The sequence below is a fragment of the Puma concolor genome, chromosome A2 (genome assembly GCF_028749965.1).
Source record: "Puma concolor isolate L17-30 chromosome A2, mPumCon1.1.hap2, whole genome shotgun sequence".
Lineage (NCBI taxonomy): Eukaryota > Metazoa > Chordata > Mammalia > Carnivora > Felidae > Puma > Puma concolor.
The window spans coordinates 13634849-13650677 of NC_141668.1; the positions used below are offsets into that span (position 1 = coordinate 13634849).

The window sequence follows — 15829 nt, forward strand, 5'->3', positions numbered from 1 at the left end:
TAAAAATAAAAAATAAAATAAAAGAATATCTATAGTAAATCACCATATTTATATCCTAAAATATTTAACTTTAATATTGGCAGTGCAATGATGTTAATACTTGATCATTAGTTCCCCAGGTTATCTTGTGATCTCTGTGCGGAAACAGAACTTCAGGACTGAGAATGCAGCTTCTTACTGAGGCAAGGGGTAAACTTAAACCTCCAACTGAACTGGAAGGGATTAAATCGCTAGCCCAGTGAAGACCCAGTCCCACTCACACTCAGCAGTGTCTATGCAGCTACCTGCTGATTTAGTAGCTTTGTGGTGCTGTGGAAACCCCTCCCCCCCCTCCCCCCCCCCCCCCCCCCCCCCCCCGTCTTCCTCCCCCCAACCAGGCCATTCAGGTGCTAACAGGGGCTCTGAGGAACAGGGTAAAGGAGGGGTTATAGACCTTGATAATACTACTTATCAGTGCTGAGAAGAACTCTGGTCTATGCATTGCATATTCATAATAATATACCTTTTTCTAAATCACAAATTGTAGTTGACCCCACACTATACTGCAAGGGATATGGCCAGGGTCAGAGAAGCAAGAGATACATTAACTCCATTTTAAAACCTTGAATAAAGATTAGATTTCTTTAAATGGCAATGGGCAATACACAGCAATTTACCCCACTTAACTGCATGGAAATAATTGCAACTCCAAGACAGAAGAAATAATGGTATGATGGTTTATTCAGTTTTTAAAAATTTCTTAATTTGCTTTTTAAAATGCAAGGGAAAGAAGGATGTAAGGCAGCAAAAAAAAAAAAAAAAAAAAGCCTACAAACCATTAACAAGCTACCTTTATTAGTAGGACACACTAGAAGTTATCAGTGCCTTTATGACCAACATTATTTTATATATCAGAGCTTGACCATTATTAGCTTTGGGGTCCACAAATCTGGGCCTTGCAGCCAAGACCTGTTACTACCAACCTACTGATTCACCTATCTACTCATGAAATGATTTCCAACAGAAATTTCACTCTTTGTTAATTACATGTCACAAAGAAGAGTGCTTCACCCATATTTGGCTTTGGACAAGATAAAAACCTTTATTTACAAATGTTCCATTCCTTTAAAAATATATACAGAGAAAAGAATTTCAATTAAAATATGATAAAATCATAGGAAACAAAGCCAAATTCTGATAAAAACCAAGAAGAAATTGGTGACCCCCAGAAAATCAAAACCAGTCATAACTGGATCAGGGCAAACAGTTTGAAGGAGAACAGCCACACTACATTTTCCTCAAACCCTTTACCCAGCGGTTTGTACCATAAGTTAATAGCCAGTTCAGAAATTACAAGTTCTCTAGTCTTATTTCTACCCACCTCACAGAATGGTGAAGTCACTTTTTTAATAAATATAATACCAGAATAAGGGATGGTCTTCACTAAAAGAATAGAGCAGGAAAATCACTTGCTCAAAGTGGCTGAGAATTCTTTTAGGAATGCCAGAATTTACCCTGAGAAGCATTGTTGAAATACATGCACATTTTATTATAAGCTGTTAACCTCAACTCAAAACAAAACTATATCCCTTTCTACGTGCAGGGAGCGTCCTGTTCCTTGGGAGGCAGTCAGCTACCACAGCCCCGCAGTCCACAGGCTGTGCCAAGGGCCTTGCTCCCTCTTGTTTAGTTCAGAGACACATGCTTTCCCATTAGGCATGAATGTGAAACGTGACCGTGGTGACGTGGCCTGGGAATATAACCGAGAAGAGAAATGGCTGCCCATGATTGTACCTGGCACCACCACTAATACGAGGCTTACTAGCTTTAGGATCTTGGCAGTGAATGCTAAATTATGAGTAGCTTTTGAAATCTTTGGGCATTCAAGTTGGTTAATCTCCCCATTTGTAAGAGGAAGATGGACGCAGTCAATATCTATTTCTGGAAGCCATAAGTCAGAAGGAGGGTTGGTGTGAAGGGAGTTCTTATGGGGAAGACTTCCCACAGGTGAAGCTGGAAGACTTTGCACTTTTTCCTCCCACCAGGCGTTTGGTGCTTCTTGGTCCTGTGGGGGTCCCAGAGACCCCAGGGTCACCATGTTCTTCCTGGGGGGAACAGGCCTGCTGAGCTTCTCTCAGTTCCCTGGCAATTAAAAGGGGAAAAAACATATTACTTGATCTTATATTAAAGAGAATATTTATGATCAAAACCAACATATAGATTTTTCTTTTTATTTCAGTATTTATAGAAGCAAGCCTGAGCTATACACGGAAGAGAAATTTAGCTCCTGTGATTATCTTTAAAAATAGCTGGTACACACATGCCACGACACGTGGCAGATTAGGTTTCTTAAATCCTACTGATTGGGGTATAAAGGATGTTTAAAATTTTTAAAAATAAAAACCAGATAAAGACACCACTAAAAAGGACTATAAGCCAGTATCTCTAACATAGAGGCAAAAATTCCCAGTTAAATACTAGCAAAACAAATTCAACAATACATTAAAAAAATCATTCACCACAATCAAGTGAGATTTATTCCTGGGTTGTGAGGGTGGTTCAGTATTTGCAAATCAATCAATGAGATATATCACATCAGTAAGAGAAAGGATAAGTACCATATGATCCTTTCAGTAAATGCAGAAAAAGCACTTGACAAAGTACAACATCGATTCATGATAAAAACCCTCAACAAAGTTTAAAGGCAACATATCTCAACATAATAAAGGCCATCAGTGAAAAACCACCGTTAACATCATCTTTAATGGGAAAAAACTGAAAGCTCTCCCCCTAAGATCAGAAACAAAACAAGGATGTCCACTCTCACCATCTTTATTTAACATAGTACAAGAAGTCCTAGCCACAGCAATCAGACAACAAAAAGAAATAAAAGGAATCCATATCAGTAAGGAAGAAGTAAAATTTGTACTATTTGCATATGACATGATACCATGACACTCTATATTGAAAGCCTGAAGGATGCCACCAAAAACAAAACAAAAACAAAAACAAAAAACACGCCAGAACTGATAAACAAAGTCAGTAAAGTCACAGGATACAAAATCAATATGCAGAAATTTGTTGCATTTCTATACACCAACAATGAAGCAACAGAAAGAGAAATCAAGGAATTGATCCCATTTACAATTGCATCAAAAACCATAAGATACCTAGGAATAAACCTAACCAAAGAGGTGAAAGATCTTTACTCTGAAAACTATAAAACACTGATGAAAGAAATTGAAGACAACACAAAGAAATGGAAACACATTCCATGCCCATGGATTGGAAGAACAAATACTGTTAAATATTTCACATTTTTCACATTTTTTCATTTTTCACAGAACTATAATAGAGAATCCTAAGATTTGTATGGAACCACAGAAGACCCCAAATAGCCAAAGCAAAAGAAAAGAAAATCTGGAGGCATCACAATTCCAGATTTCAAGTTATATCACAAAACTATAGTAATTAAAACAGTATGATACCGGCATAAAAATAGACACACAAGTCAATGGAACAGAATGGAAAATCCAGAAATAAGCCCAAAATTATATGGTCAGTTAATCTTCAACAAAGCAGGAGAGAATATCCAATGGGAAAAAGACAGTCTCTTCAACAAATGGTAATGGGAAAACTGGACAGAACATTCAAAAGAATGAAACTGGACCACCTATTACACCATACGCAAAAATAAATTTGAAATGGATTAAGGACCTAAATTTGAGACCTGAAACCATAACAATCCTAGAAGAGAACACAGGCAGTAACTTCTTTGACATCAACCATAGCAACTTCTTACTAGATAGGTCTCCTGGGGCAACAGAAACAAAAGCAAAAATAAACTATTGGGACTTCATCAAAATAAAAAGCATCTGCACAATGAAGGAAATGATCAACAAAACTGAAAGGCAACCTACTGAATAGGAGACGGTATTTGCAAATTACATATCTGATAAAGGATTTATATATTTCAAAAATATATAAAGAATAGGAGTCAACACCCCAAAAACAAATATTCCATTTAAAAATGGGCAGAAGATGTGAACAGACATTTCTCCAAAGAAGACATCCAGATGGCCAACAGACTAATGAAAACATGCTCATCATCACTTATCAGGGAAATGCAAATCAAACCTACAATGAGACATCACCTCACACCAGTCAGAATGGCTAAAATCAAAAATACAGGAAATAAATGTTGGTGAGGGTGTGGAGAAAAAGGAACTTTCTTGCACTGTTGGTGGGAATGCAAATTGGTGCAGCCACTCTAAAATACAGTATGGAGGTTCCTCAAAAAGTTAAGAATAGAACTACCTTATGACTCAGCAATTGCATTACTAGGTATTTACCCAAAGAATACAAGAACACCAATTGAAAGGGGTACATGCCCCCTATATTTATAGCAGCACTATCTACAATAGCCAAATTATGGGAGCAGTCCAAGTATCCATTGATAAATGAATGAATAAAGAAGATGTGGTATATATATATATATATATATATATATTGGAATATTATTCAACCATAAAAAGGAATAAAATCTTGCCATTTGCGACAATATGGATGGAGCTAGATGGTATAATGCTAAGTGAAATAAGTCAGTCAGAGAAAGATAAATACCATATGATTTCACTCATGTGAAATTTAAGATACATAACAAAGCAGCAAAGGGAAAAAATAAGAGAGAAACAAACCGAGAAACAGACTCTCAATTATAGAGAACAAACTGATGGTTATCAGGTGGTAGGGGAATGGGTCAAAAAGATGATGGGGGTTAAATAGTACACTTGTCTCAATGAGCACAGGGTGATGTATGGAAATGTTAAATTACTTATATTGTACACCTGAAACTAATATCTGACACTGTTAACTAACGAATTAAAACAAAACATTTTAAAAAGAAAGAAAGAAAACATGAAAAAAATTTTAAATAAGGAAACAACCCTACTGGCTATATATGAAAACTGCAGGGGTCTGTGAAGCACAACGCATGGGTCGAATCTGGCCCACCACCTGTTCGTTGGAACTCAGCCATACCCATTTGTTTATGTATTGTCTGTGGCTGCTTTCACATTACTACAACAGAGCTGAGTCACTGCAGCAAAGATAGTATGCCCCACAAAGCATAAAATATTTACTTTCTAGCTCCTTCCAGAAAAGTTTCCAATCCTTGGTCTAGATAATTTCAAGAAGGCATCTGTCCCATCTCTGTGGTAGGCCCCCATTACTGTGATGTCTAACGACAGTCACCTGTGCCTCCATAGCTGGTTTCCACAGAAGGTGCACACTACACTTATATACATAATACAAACATATATGTGAATATGTATATGTATATATAAGAATATAAGTATTTTTATTTTGTTTATTAGCTAGGAAAATGGAATCCAAAACTAGAGCAAAAAAATATCAAGTTGCTTATTCGGAAGAATCCCTGACTAAAGGCTTGGTGTCTCCACAACATTGCCAAAAAATCACTTGGGGGACTTTTAAAGTTTATCATTTCAAGATGGATTGTATATCCAAAAGAAGTTGGATTTCTAAGTTTATTTCAAACAAGGACCATTTTTCATCTTTTATATTTCCAGCAGTGCATAGGGTATGCAATGATCACTTAAAAATGCCTTCAGAACTGTGCTCAAACATCAGTGCCTGACCTTTATACTAACCCCATCCTATCTAATTAATGAATTCCCATTTGTTTAATGAAAGAATAGATTAATGAATGCATGCGTGAATATAAGCTTACGTGAATATGTGATCAGACTGCTTCCTTTGGATTGGAGAAATACTTCTTAACATGTACCAAGACAATGTGTCTGCCTGCCCTTGAAATGTAATGGATTTGTTAAATGGGTCTCTTCCGACCTTAACTACAGGTATCTTCACTGGGTGATCATTCACCAGTTACTTTGAACCCCTATTGTCATGCAGAATCCCACTAAGAGTTCTTTGCTGGCTGTATTTCCTTGTATTCCTCACTTTGCTTCCTTTGCATTAATGGGAATTTTCTCTCTCAAGGAGTCTAATCAGAGTCTCCCTCATGCTGCTCATATCTTTGTGAAGAGGGGCCTATGTATTTTAATGTTGGGTTCCACTTGAGTCCAGAGAAGACACAGCAGAGCAGTCATATCACTGTACATAGTACACAAAGAGATTCTTTCTAAACTCCAGCATCCAAAATCTACCTTTCCAGAGGTGCCCATGCAAGTCTCGATCTCAAGGTTGTGAGTTCAAGTCCACATTGGGCCTAGAGCTTACTCAAAAAAACCTCTACCTTTCCAGTGTGGCTGTCTTGAACTTTTCCAAGTTAAGCTGATGCTGGAGCTCTTCTGCTTTCCCAAGGGAGGGCCGGAGAACTCGACTTCTGGCCAGAGCTGCTGCAGAAGGTCTCTCCCTTGGGTCAGGGTGGATCATGTTCTGTTGGTGTTAGACCAAAAGGAAGGAAATAGACGCTTCTTCACTGCTGGGAGAATCTCCCTACCCAAGCCAGCTGCGCCCAACCTCTGCTGGGGAGTTTTGTGAAACTGCTTTTAACTTTGCGGGGGAAGAAATAAGTGAGAACTTAGCTCCACCGAAGATGGGAGCATCTTCTCTACACTCTGCATCAGTCATCCACACCTTTGGCCTGCCTTTAAGTATCCTATTTTGGAGCTGGTTGGGTGATTAACCAATCTAATGCCTTAATTTTAAATGGGAAGACACTGAGTTCCTGAGATAAAAAGTGGCTTGTTCAAGTTATTGATGGGACCAAGACTAAAACCGAGGTCACCCAACTCCTAGTTCAGTTTGCTTTCTACCACAACATGCTCCTTTTCACTTAAAACTAAGGCTACCCCACCATGGCCGTATTCCTACAGCATTCATCTTCAGGTAGAGGGTGTCTGTAACCTAAAATGGCTTGAATACAGTAGAAAATAGCTAATTGTTTACAGCAATTAGCAATGTTGTATAATGGAGAAAACACTGAACCTTCCATTTGGGAACCAATGTTCAGAGGCAGCTCCACCATTTACTAAGTAGCCTTGAGCAAGTCACTTAACTTTGCTGAAACTCACTTCCCCTTTTTTGATATTTGGGAGAACAACATTCACCTACTGGAGTATTGTGAGAATTACATGAATTAACATACATGTATTATTAGCACACTGGGCCAGCACTGAAGTACTCAGTATGTATCAACTAAGTCTAAGAGCAATTCACACATAGAAATAGATGATTAGGCTTGCACTAAAGTCCACTGTGAGCAAGGTTTGCCTATTCGGAAGAAGACAAGTTTGTAACTAAATTTCAAGTTTTCAGGTGAACTATGAAACTCACATTTAATTGCCAAGAGTAGATGTCTCTAAAGCTGTTTTAGGAATTCTAACCAATCCTGTTCTTTAAGCCATGAAGTCTCATGTATACATTTTTTTTTTCTTAGTATAATTCTAAACTTCTCAACAGTGTATTTTTTTGTACCTCTGTTTCAACATAACAGCTTCCTTTCCTTGTCCCTCCACATACTCAGATACCATGGAGTTCAAGTAACACATAAATTCCTGAACTGACATTATGCCTTTTTCTAATAGTGCATGTGATTGGTGGTGGTGTCCGTTATTCATCAATAAAGTAGCTTATGTTTTCCTCTATACACTCAAAATTCAAAATTTTTTTGTAGTCTCACCACTTCAATGACAACAGTTAAAACCCTAAAATAAGAGCAAAAAGACCTAAGTTTGATTTTAGAGTGAATCAATTATCAAAGATGAGAATACAAGTCCAGGAACTGCTCTGAGCCTTGGTTTCCTGAATTTCCCACCTTAACAGGGTTGTTGGGAAGGGCAGAGAAAAAAAAAAATGTAACAGGATTTTAAACTGGAGTATAAAAGGCTTTATGATATCCTCTAAGTTTTCTTGAGAAACTTTCGGTCTGTCCTATCTATGTCTTTCCTGGTCTTCGGGATCATGATTCCTTTTTTCCTCTGTCAGTGGCACTACCAGCATCTGCTTTCCTCTTTCCCCACCTCCTGGCCATTACATTTTTTAAAAATAGACATTTCTATCTTCTCTTGATCTCATAAGAGATACCACCTTGAGTAGAATGCAAAATTCTTCTGAGAGTTCCTGAGGAAGGTCTGGAAGGTTACCCTCACGGATATGATGCCACATGGCACCATTGCTGGGTAACGACTCTGCTCCGGCAGCCACTGCAATTGTTAATCCCAAGGCAAATATGTCTGCCTTGGGAAGGTGCCGATAATCCTTCAAAACAGAAGACGGGAAAGCCAGTTAGTTTGCTAAGTGAATTGAGTCTAGATCAGGACAACGGGTGAGAGATTACTGAGTACATAGGAGCTTAAACAGACACAATGGGCAAGGTCACATCTGCTGTGGCTAGTGGTTTATTTCTAGAGAAGACAAAGGATACGGTGCAAATCCACCTGATTCACACTGCTGTGCCCTGAAGAGTTTAAGGCAGAATCTTAGCGTCATTTTGTTCTGTCAGGCTCAAAGAGACTCCAAGCATAGATTAACTGGTCGCAGATATGATCATCCTGGAAGGAGTTAAATCCTTCCTAGCCCTGACTCTGCAGACATCCTGGAAGGTAGACAATAACCAAAGCTCATTTCACCAGAGCTGGTGGTGCTATCAAAAGGATGATAGCCTGATAAAGATGGGTTGAACCAATAAAGGCTTCCTTTCTACTAGGGAATTCATGAGTTTAGGAAGTCTAAGAAAGACTAGAAACAGTAAAGGAACTTTATAAAGAACAGTAAAACCAGTGATTAATCCATGATTGAACCAGCTTTGCTCGTGCTTTTTTTTTTTTTTTTTTAAGTTTCTTTCTTATCCTCAGTCTCAATTCTGAATAGGAAAAGAGATAATGTAAAGTTTAATTATAAATATATACTTTTCATTTCTTGTTCTGTGAACCTTCATTTGAGAGTCAAAGGATTCAGTGAATTATAAAATGCCCTCTGCTTGCCTGATCTTTACCTCGTGTAAAATCTCATTAGCCAGGAAGCGACTATCTCCCTCCTCTACCTTTGGTTCGTTTATTGATGTCACATGACCCAAGTCACCTGAAAAAAAGAAAAGAAGAAGAAGAAAAAGAAACAGAGCCCTTTACAAGCATGTCTTTAAAACTGGAATAAATGGGATTCATCAGAATAAATTTTATAGGATGATAATATACAGGTCAGGATTTAAGGCAGACTCACCAATTTTATATATCACATTGGCAGAGAGAAACCAATCAGCTTCGTTTTCAATCTCTTCTGGGGCTACAGGAGAGTCACTTTGCATCTTATGACAAATGAAGATGTTACCTAAATAAATACAGAATTAACGTAAGTAATGACTCCTAAGCTTTTTTACCCCCAAAGAGTCTTTTCTGTATTTGACATTTTGGCCACCCTCCTTTCCTCCTCTTCTGAGTTCGTGTAACAAGACTACCAAGGTTTCTTATCTTCCATGGAATCTCTGAACAACTCAGTGGTTAAGAATACCTATTTTAAGTGAAACCGACCTCAGACACACCCCATCCTCTGAAGAGGCTGGTGGCTTCAAAACAAAGAAAGAAGCCCCTGAAGATGGTAACATTTCTCTGAGTTTCACATTATTGAGTGTCAAAACCATTGATTTCTGTTCACTTTAGTCGGTGCTGAATTAGAAAGAGTATATACAACAGTAGTCGAACACATTCAGGATGTAGCCAATATTTTCATACTTTGGCTTTACTACCTGGGAAAAAGTCTTTTCTCTGTCCCCTGGCCCTGGACGGGGGGAGTGGATAAAGCTGTTTGACTAAGATTTTCAGGGAAACACATGAAAGAAAGAAATTTTGCCAGCAAACAGCATCTTCAACACTTAGTAGGTGCACAGACAACAATTCTGACACAGTGGGGAAAGAACTAAATCTGGCCAAAGGAGCAGAGGGGAGCCATACTGACTAGGTTTGATGTCCAGATGCACCATGCCAGAGTTGTGGATGTACTTAAGCCCAAGGGAAATCTGCAGAAGGATGTCCTTGAGTTTCGGCTCTTGGAAATGATCGCCAGACTTTGTGTTTTCAGATATAGCAGCCTGCAAACTCCCACCTAGGAAAGAACAACAGAGAGCAGCCCCACAGAATGGAGAAAAGGTATGACTCTTAATAGATGGAAGCATAGTAAACATTCAGTAAATTCCTCATGAATGAGTTCAGTCCAACAAATCTAGATTATTGTCTAGATAACAGTAATATCTGCCCCCCTGTCTATACCACAGACATATTGGAAAGAATTACAGGACTTTGAAAGAAAAAAATAAAGTGTCGTAGCCCAGGTATCCAATATGTGGTGACATTGCCTTGAGTATGCCCTGCCCCAACTAACATTTTGAAAGTGTTACCTGATTATTAAGCAGAAGGCCAATCAAGCCTGGACAGATGGCTGCTATTAGCATTGATGATTAGTTCAGAGTCCAGCTAGTAATTATAGGCCACTAGTAACTTTAGTGTAATGAGTTTGAAGTTTAACTTCAATATACACCTAAATCCTTTTTGAGCCACAGTATTTGCACATCCACTATAAACTCTTAGTTTATCATTGTTATCAGTAAAAAATAAGGCCTGGACTCATGTGACCCCCCCTCCCCTGCCACTGCCGATCTTGGGTGCCCCATCCTAAGGATTTAGAATGCTTCTGAACCCTTTATGTTGTTAATCTGCATTCATTGGCAGCCTCTTCAGTCAAATTGTAGAGTCCTGGGTCTCCCTGGCAGTTAGAACTCCAGCCCTCAAGTATGTGTCAGAACAGGATCTAAGATACTAATGGTTTTTAGGAAATCCATATTTTAAAGTATCCTATGTAGTATTCAGTTTAAAGATTGATCTTTCATGTTAAAATAATTCAGTTAAGAAAGAAGGAGAGTTTCAGCCCTTTCCAGAAACACAAAGAGGGCTAAAGTAAAGGGTGTGTCTTTTTCCTGGGAATCTTCTTAAAAAAAGATTCTATGTTCTATAGATGACCTTAGCTAGAAAGGAAGAGTATGTTGAAGCTTATTAAGACCAAAGCCACCTCAAGTCTGTTTGCAGATGAAGTTGTGAGGTGTGCCAAAGAGAAGGAAGCCTGTATCCAAGGCCCCCATGTCTACTGGAATTCATTTCCCGCTAGACTGGGTGTTCATCCGAGACCCCCATCTTATCCATCCTCACTTTCTCAAGGTCTCGCATGCACTCTGTACATATTCTGGACTGAAGGTCTATCCTGGCAACAGAGGCAAAGGAAAGACAAAGACAAGGAGCCCATAAAAGGTATGCGAAGAAAGAAGCACCCTAGCGGCACTTAGCAACCTTTTAATGTGGTCTTCTAGATTATAAGCAGAGATATTGCCGATTCCTGAAGAGCTACGGGTGTTTAGTAAGGGTAACTAGACCAGTGCCAGCAGCACTTTTAATTACTTAGAAGCCCTGCAGGTAATATTCAGGTTAGCCAAGTAATAAAACAACAGTAAAAGTTACTGGAGAGCATTTATGCAAAGGTATTAGGATATCTTTATTTTGCTACAGCTAAAGCCGATGGTCTCCCTCTTATTGAGGAGCATAATTAACTGTTCTTTGCCAAACAGTATTAAGGAAGTCTGTGTGTATAGACAGAGCAATACTGAATGAACGATAAACCTCATCCCTCCTAATCTCAGCTATACCGGAGCCTTAACTCCATAACCCAAGATGCCATCTGGAGATAATACTGTAACTGACAGGATTGTGCCCTAGGAGGAAACAGCCAGCTCCTGGACAGCTCTTCTCAAACCATCTTGGTGAGAGGAGTTGCCAAATTCTTTTCTTTAGATAAAATGAAGATATTTCCCCCACTTGGCTGAGGGAAAAAGGAAACTTAAGAAAAACAGATCTATGTTTTTCTGTCTGCTTATGAAACCTGACAGACACTAAAACAAATAGCAAATGCCTTCCAACACTAAAATGTAAACAGCAGACCAACAGGATATTCTGTTCGTACATTTGTATTCTCAAAATCTTGATTTTATGTTGCTCTCTACAACACAAGCATATTTTCCTGCTGGTAAAGTTATTCCTTGTTTGGTGGGAAAATATAACCAATATATGGTGTTCCACAGATGGTGCAGACTTCTGGGTACCACATCACTGGAACAAGGGGAGCACGCTCTGTAAAACTTCAGTGACAGAAGACGTCCCAAGAAAATACTGCCTCTAACGAGAGGTTACTCGTTCCATCCTGAATAGTTTGGAATCCTGGTGGTTGCACAATCGATCTACTGCTGGAAAGCCTTCAGATTTCAGAGGCTGACCCACAGGTGACGGGTAGGGGATCTTGGCAAGGGTGAGGGTGGAAGAAGGAACATTTGATTGGTTTAGAGTTTAGGAGGGACAGTAGGGGAAATCAGTTAACTGCTGGTCTCTACTAGTTATGATGTACATTATCTAAAACATCCAATTTATAATCTGAGTAAACCATAACTCTACATGCTCTAGCCTGACTGCTTTGACAGGCTGGGGGTACAGAGCTAAGGGTGGCAGGCATGAGGAGGAAGAGGTGAGAAAGAGGGAGAGACAGAGGATAGAAGGAGAAAGGAGTAGAAGGAATCAGGCACTAGCTACTCTGCTACCTTACAAATACTTTGGACTTAACTCTCCTTTATTTAGAGCCACAGGGCAGAGTCTCAACATGGATTATCCATAACTACAAACAAGACAAGTATAAGGGTGTGCTTTATTTTCCGTGATCAGTTCACATTTGAAAGCAATGTATGTGAATTACATTTTGATAAATCAGAACTACATTTTAATTGGCAAGGACACAGTGAAGTTAGTGGACCACCATGGCAAACAGACAATGATTCCTCTTCATCTATCACATCTTCTTGAAAATCTGCTGCCTGGAAACATCCAAAAGCCCTCTGTATTCCTCCCACACTTGACTTTGCTGATCTTATTTCCTGTTATAGGGTCACCTTAGTCCCATCAGTCTCCTTACCATCTGCTAGGTCAGACCCATCCCCAATGTCATGCCCTTTGCCTGCTTGCTGTTCCTCTAATAGATGTCTTCTTTGCTCTTCCTTAAACTCTGGTAATCCTTCTGCAAAGTCTCTTTCAAGTCTTACCTCCTTTTTGAGATTTTCTTGGGCTACTCTAGTAACAACTGTTTCTGAGTTCTCAATCTGTATCAGGTTTTGATGGTGTGCTAGCATTTGATGTAGGTTGTTCCGATTCTTCAAAATAAGAAGTATTACTATCTCCTAAGTAGATATTACTATCTCTTTACTCAGTGGGATTGACATCCCAGAGATCACATAACTGGTATGCAGTATAGCTGGGTTTTAGACCCACTCCTGCCTGACTTTAAAGCCCAGGCCCATCCCACCACACTGTGCTGCCTCTTGCTCAAATTCGTCTTCTCTGAATGCTTTTTATCCATAGCTGTACCACCTGGTTTTGCACCAAATGGTCTCATGTGGATTCACTGTAAGCGAGCAAGTGGAATAAAGCTCCTCAAAAGACTTTTCTCACTCTCTGGTACAGCTCACCCTAGAACTTAACAGAATGACATGCCTGTAGAAGGTATTCAAATGTTGCAAAGAACTAGAAGAGGACTTGTAACAAGAACCATCACTCCACCTTATTCTTTTTCAAACATTTGAAATCTTTACAATGCCCTAAATCAGGTTACATTTGTTTTGTTTGACTTTCTTGGTTAATTTTTATGACTTGCCATTATCTTTGTTAGTAGTTGAAAGTCATGAAAACAAAACCAATCTTGGGGGATGGGAAGGGCAAGAATAGGGAATCTCAGGTTACAGTAAAGAGGAATTAGGAAGAAAAGTCTCAACATCTCAATCACGAGGAAAGGGTCCATTTTTTATCCTGAAAAGACTATTAGAAAAAGGGATTTTTCCCTTTTTAGAGAAAAAAAGAGTTCACAGTTAAGACTACAAGGAAATCAGGCTCTAAGGAAACAGTAAGAGAAATGCCATTAATTTGCATCATATGTGTGCCATTTTCTGTGTTTCTAGTGTTTCATAGTATTGTTTACTTAACCTACTTGTAAATATAATGATAAAGCTTTGTCAACTGTCCTCAAAAGTCAGGCTGTGCTTACATACTCAGGGCTATCTGGTGGCTACTAAAATTACTCAAAGACTGTGCTATTAGAGAAACTTCAGCGTAGGTGTACATGTTGTGGGGGAGGGGAGCAGGTTTGAGAGGGGTGCCATTATCCAATATTGCCATGGCCAGAATATAGATCACCACTCGTAAAAGGATGGCAAGCTTCTATTTAATTTGGGAGCATTTTCCTATTTTACCACTGAACATTTTGATTAAAAATATCTGAGAATAATAATATGTAAAGATACCGCTAGGTCACCCCCTTAATCACAGAGTAGAAATAGTTTAGGCCAAAGGACTACATTTTGCGATGTAAGTAGCCCAGAAAAAAAGTTTGACCAGTTGTTTGTGTATGTATGGTCCTGAAAGACCTGTGAGAATAATCTGAAGTCACTGCATTTCATTCCCAGCGCTCACCCCATGCCCTTCCTCTGGTGAGAACACTAAGCCTCAAAGGTAACAACAATCCTCAAATTCAGGAATCCACTTGAAAATTAATCAAAAGTTGGCTGTTTAAGTTTACCACCCGCTCCCCAAAAATGGTACAGAGTATGACTTGCTTCTCTAAGAATACCTAGCAAATGGTAAGAGGAGGATGATTTACCATTCAAACCACTGGGGTAAAGGTTTCTAAGTATTGAGTAAACTGTGAGGGGATTAGTAGCTTCTGGGTGTCAGCCACACATCAGCTCTGAAAAAAATATGAAATAGTATAAACCTGAAATTCCTTTTCAATGCAACTTCGTGTCTCCTGCTCTCTGCTTCCAAGCCAAACTGTAGTACAGACCTTTTAGGTAGGACTCTGCTACATGTGGCATAAACTACAAGGGGGAGGCAAAGATTTTCTTCCTGGGGACTAAAAGTTCATCTCCCTCTCCACCACTGATAGTCCACATACTTACCGTTGCAGTATTCATTCTGAATGATCATGTGGTCATCTTCTGCCCATGCGGAGTAGTAACGTACCACATGGGGGTGATGCCCAAGCACTGCATGAGCGTAAACTTCATGCAAAGCCAAACTCCTAACAGACAGACAAGCATCAAGAAAAATGAATCAATATACACACAAATGTTTCTCAAAGACAAGATATGAGGCGTTATTTTTTTTCAATGTTTATTTCTTTTTGAGAAAGAGAGAGAGAGAGAGCAAGCAGGGAAGGGGCAGAGAGAGAAGGAGGCACAGAATTGGAAGCAGGCTCCATCCAGGCTCTGCACTGTCAACACAGAGCCCAACGTGGGGCTTGAACCCACAGACTGTGAGATCATGATCGGAGCCAAAGTCAGACGCTTAACCGATGAGCCACCCAAGTGCTCCATGATATGAGGCATTATTAACAGTGGCAGAACGTTGAGTGCTCATTGCTTGCTTACTATTTTACCTCATTTAATTGTCATGACTACTCAGTAAGATATAGTGGCAAGGATGAAGGCTTTAGAAAGCTCAGTGACTAGCCCAAAGTCAAGCTGGTGATAGTAGACCTAAGACCAGAACCTTGGTCATCCTGGTGCCAAAATCCATGGTGTTTGTTTGTTTGTTTGTTTGTTTGTTTGTTTTCACTGAACATGGCATATGTAAAGAGGAGTCTTGGGTTGCTATTATATCAATGGCAGACATGCTTTGAGTCTTAATTTCACTGTATCACAATTTAAAAAAATATATTGATGGGCTTAACAAGAGGCCCACCATAGACTTGATGAAGGATATTGTGATGGGTCCTCTGTCTTCTCTGTGAA

The 15829-nt window shown here is 39.3% G+C and overlaps 1 protein-coding gene across 2 annotated transcripts in view; it reads right to left on the reverse strand.

Moving 5' to 3' along the window:
- Positions 1–756: 756 nt before the first annotated feature.
- Positions 757–15829, reverse strand: part of WEE2 (WEE2 oocyte meiosis inhibiting kinase) — a 29048-nt gene continuing 13975 nt past the window's right edge. The window contains exons 5-11 of one of the 2 annotated variants that reach the window (XM_025929891.2): positions 14996–15117; positions 9919–10065; positions 9187–9294; positions 8963–9048; positions 8056–8226; positions 6260–6402; positions 761–2121 (exon numbers count right to left, since the gene is read on the reverse strand). In XM_025929891.2, the coding sequence (XP_025785676.1) occupies positions 1965–2121; positions 6260–6402; positions 8056–8226; positions 8963–9048; positions 9187–9294; positions 9919–10065; positions 14996–15117 (934 nt within the window). In that variant the 3' untranslated portion in view covers positions 761–1964. Of the gene's footprint in view, positions 2122–6259; positions 6403–8055; positions 8227–8962; positions 9049–9186; positions 9295–9918; positions 10066–14995; positions 15118–15829 lie in introns of both variants that reach the window. The other variant, XM_086688469.1, reaches the window with a different exon arrangement.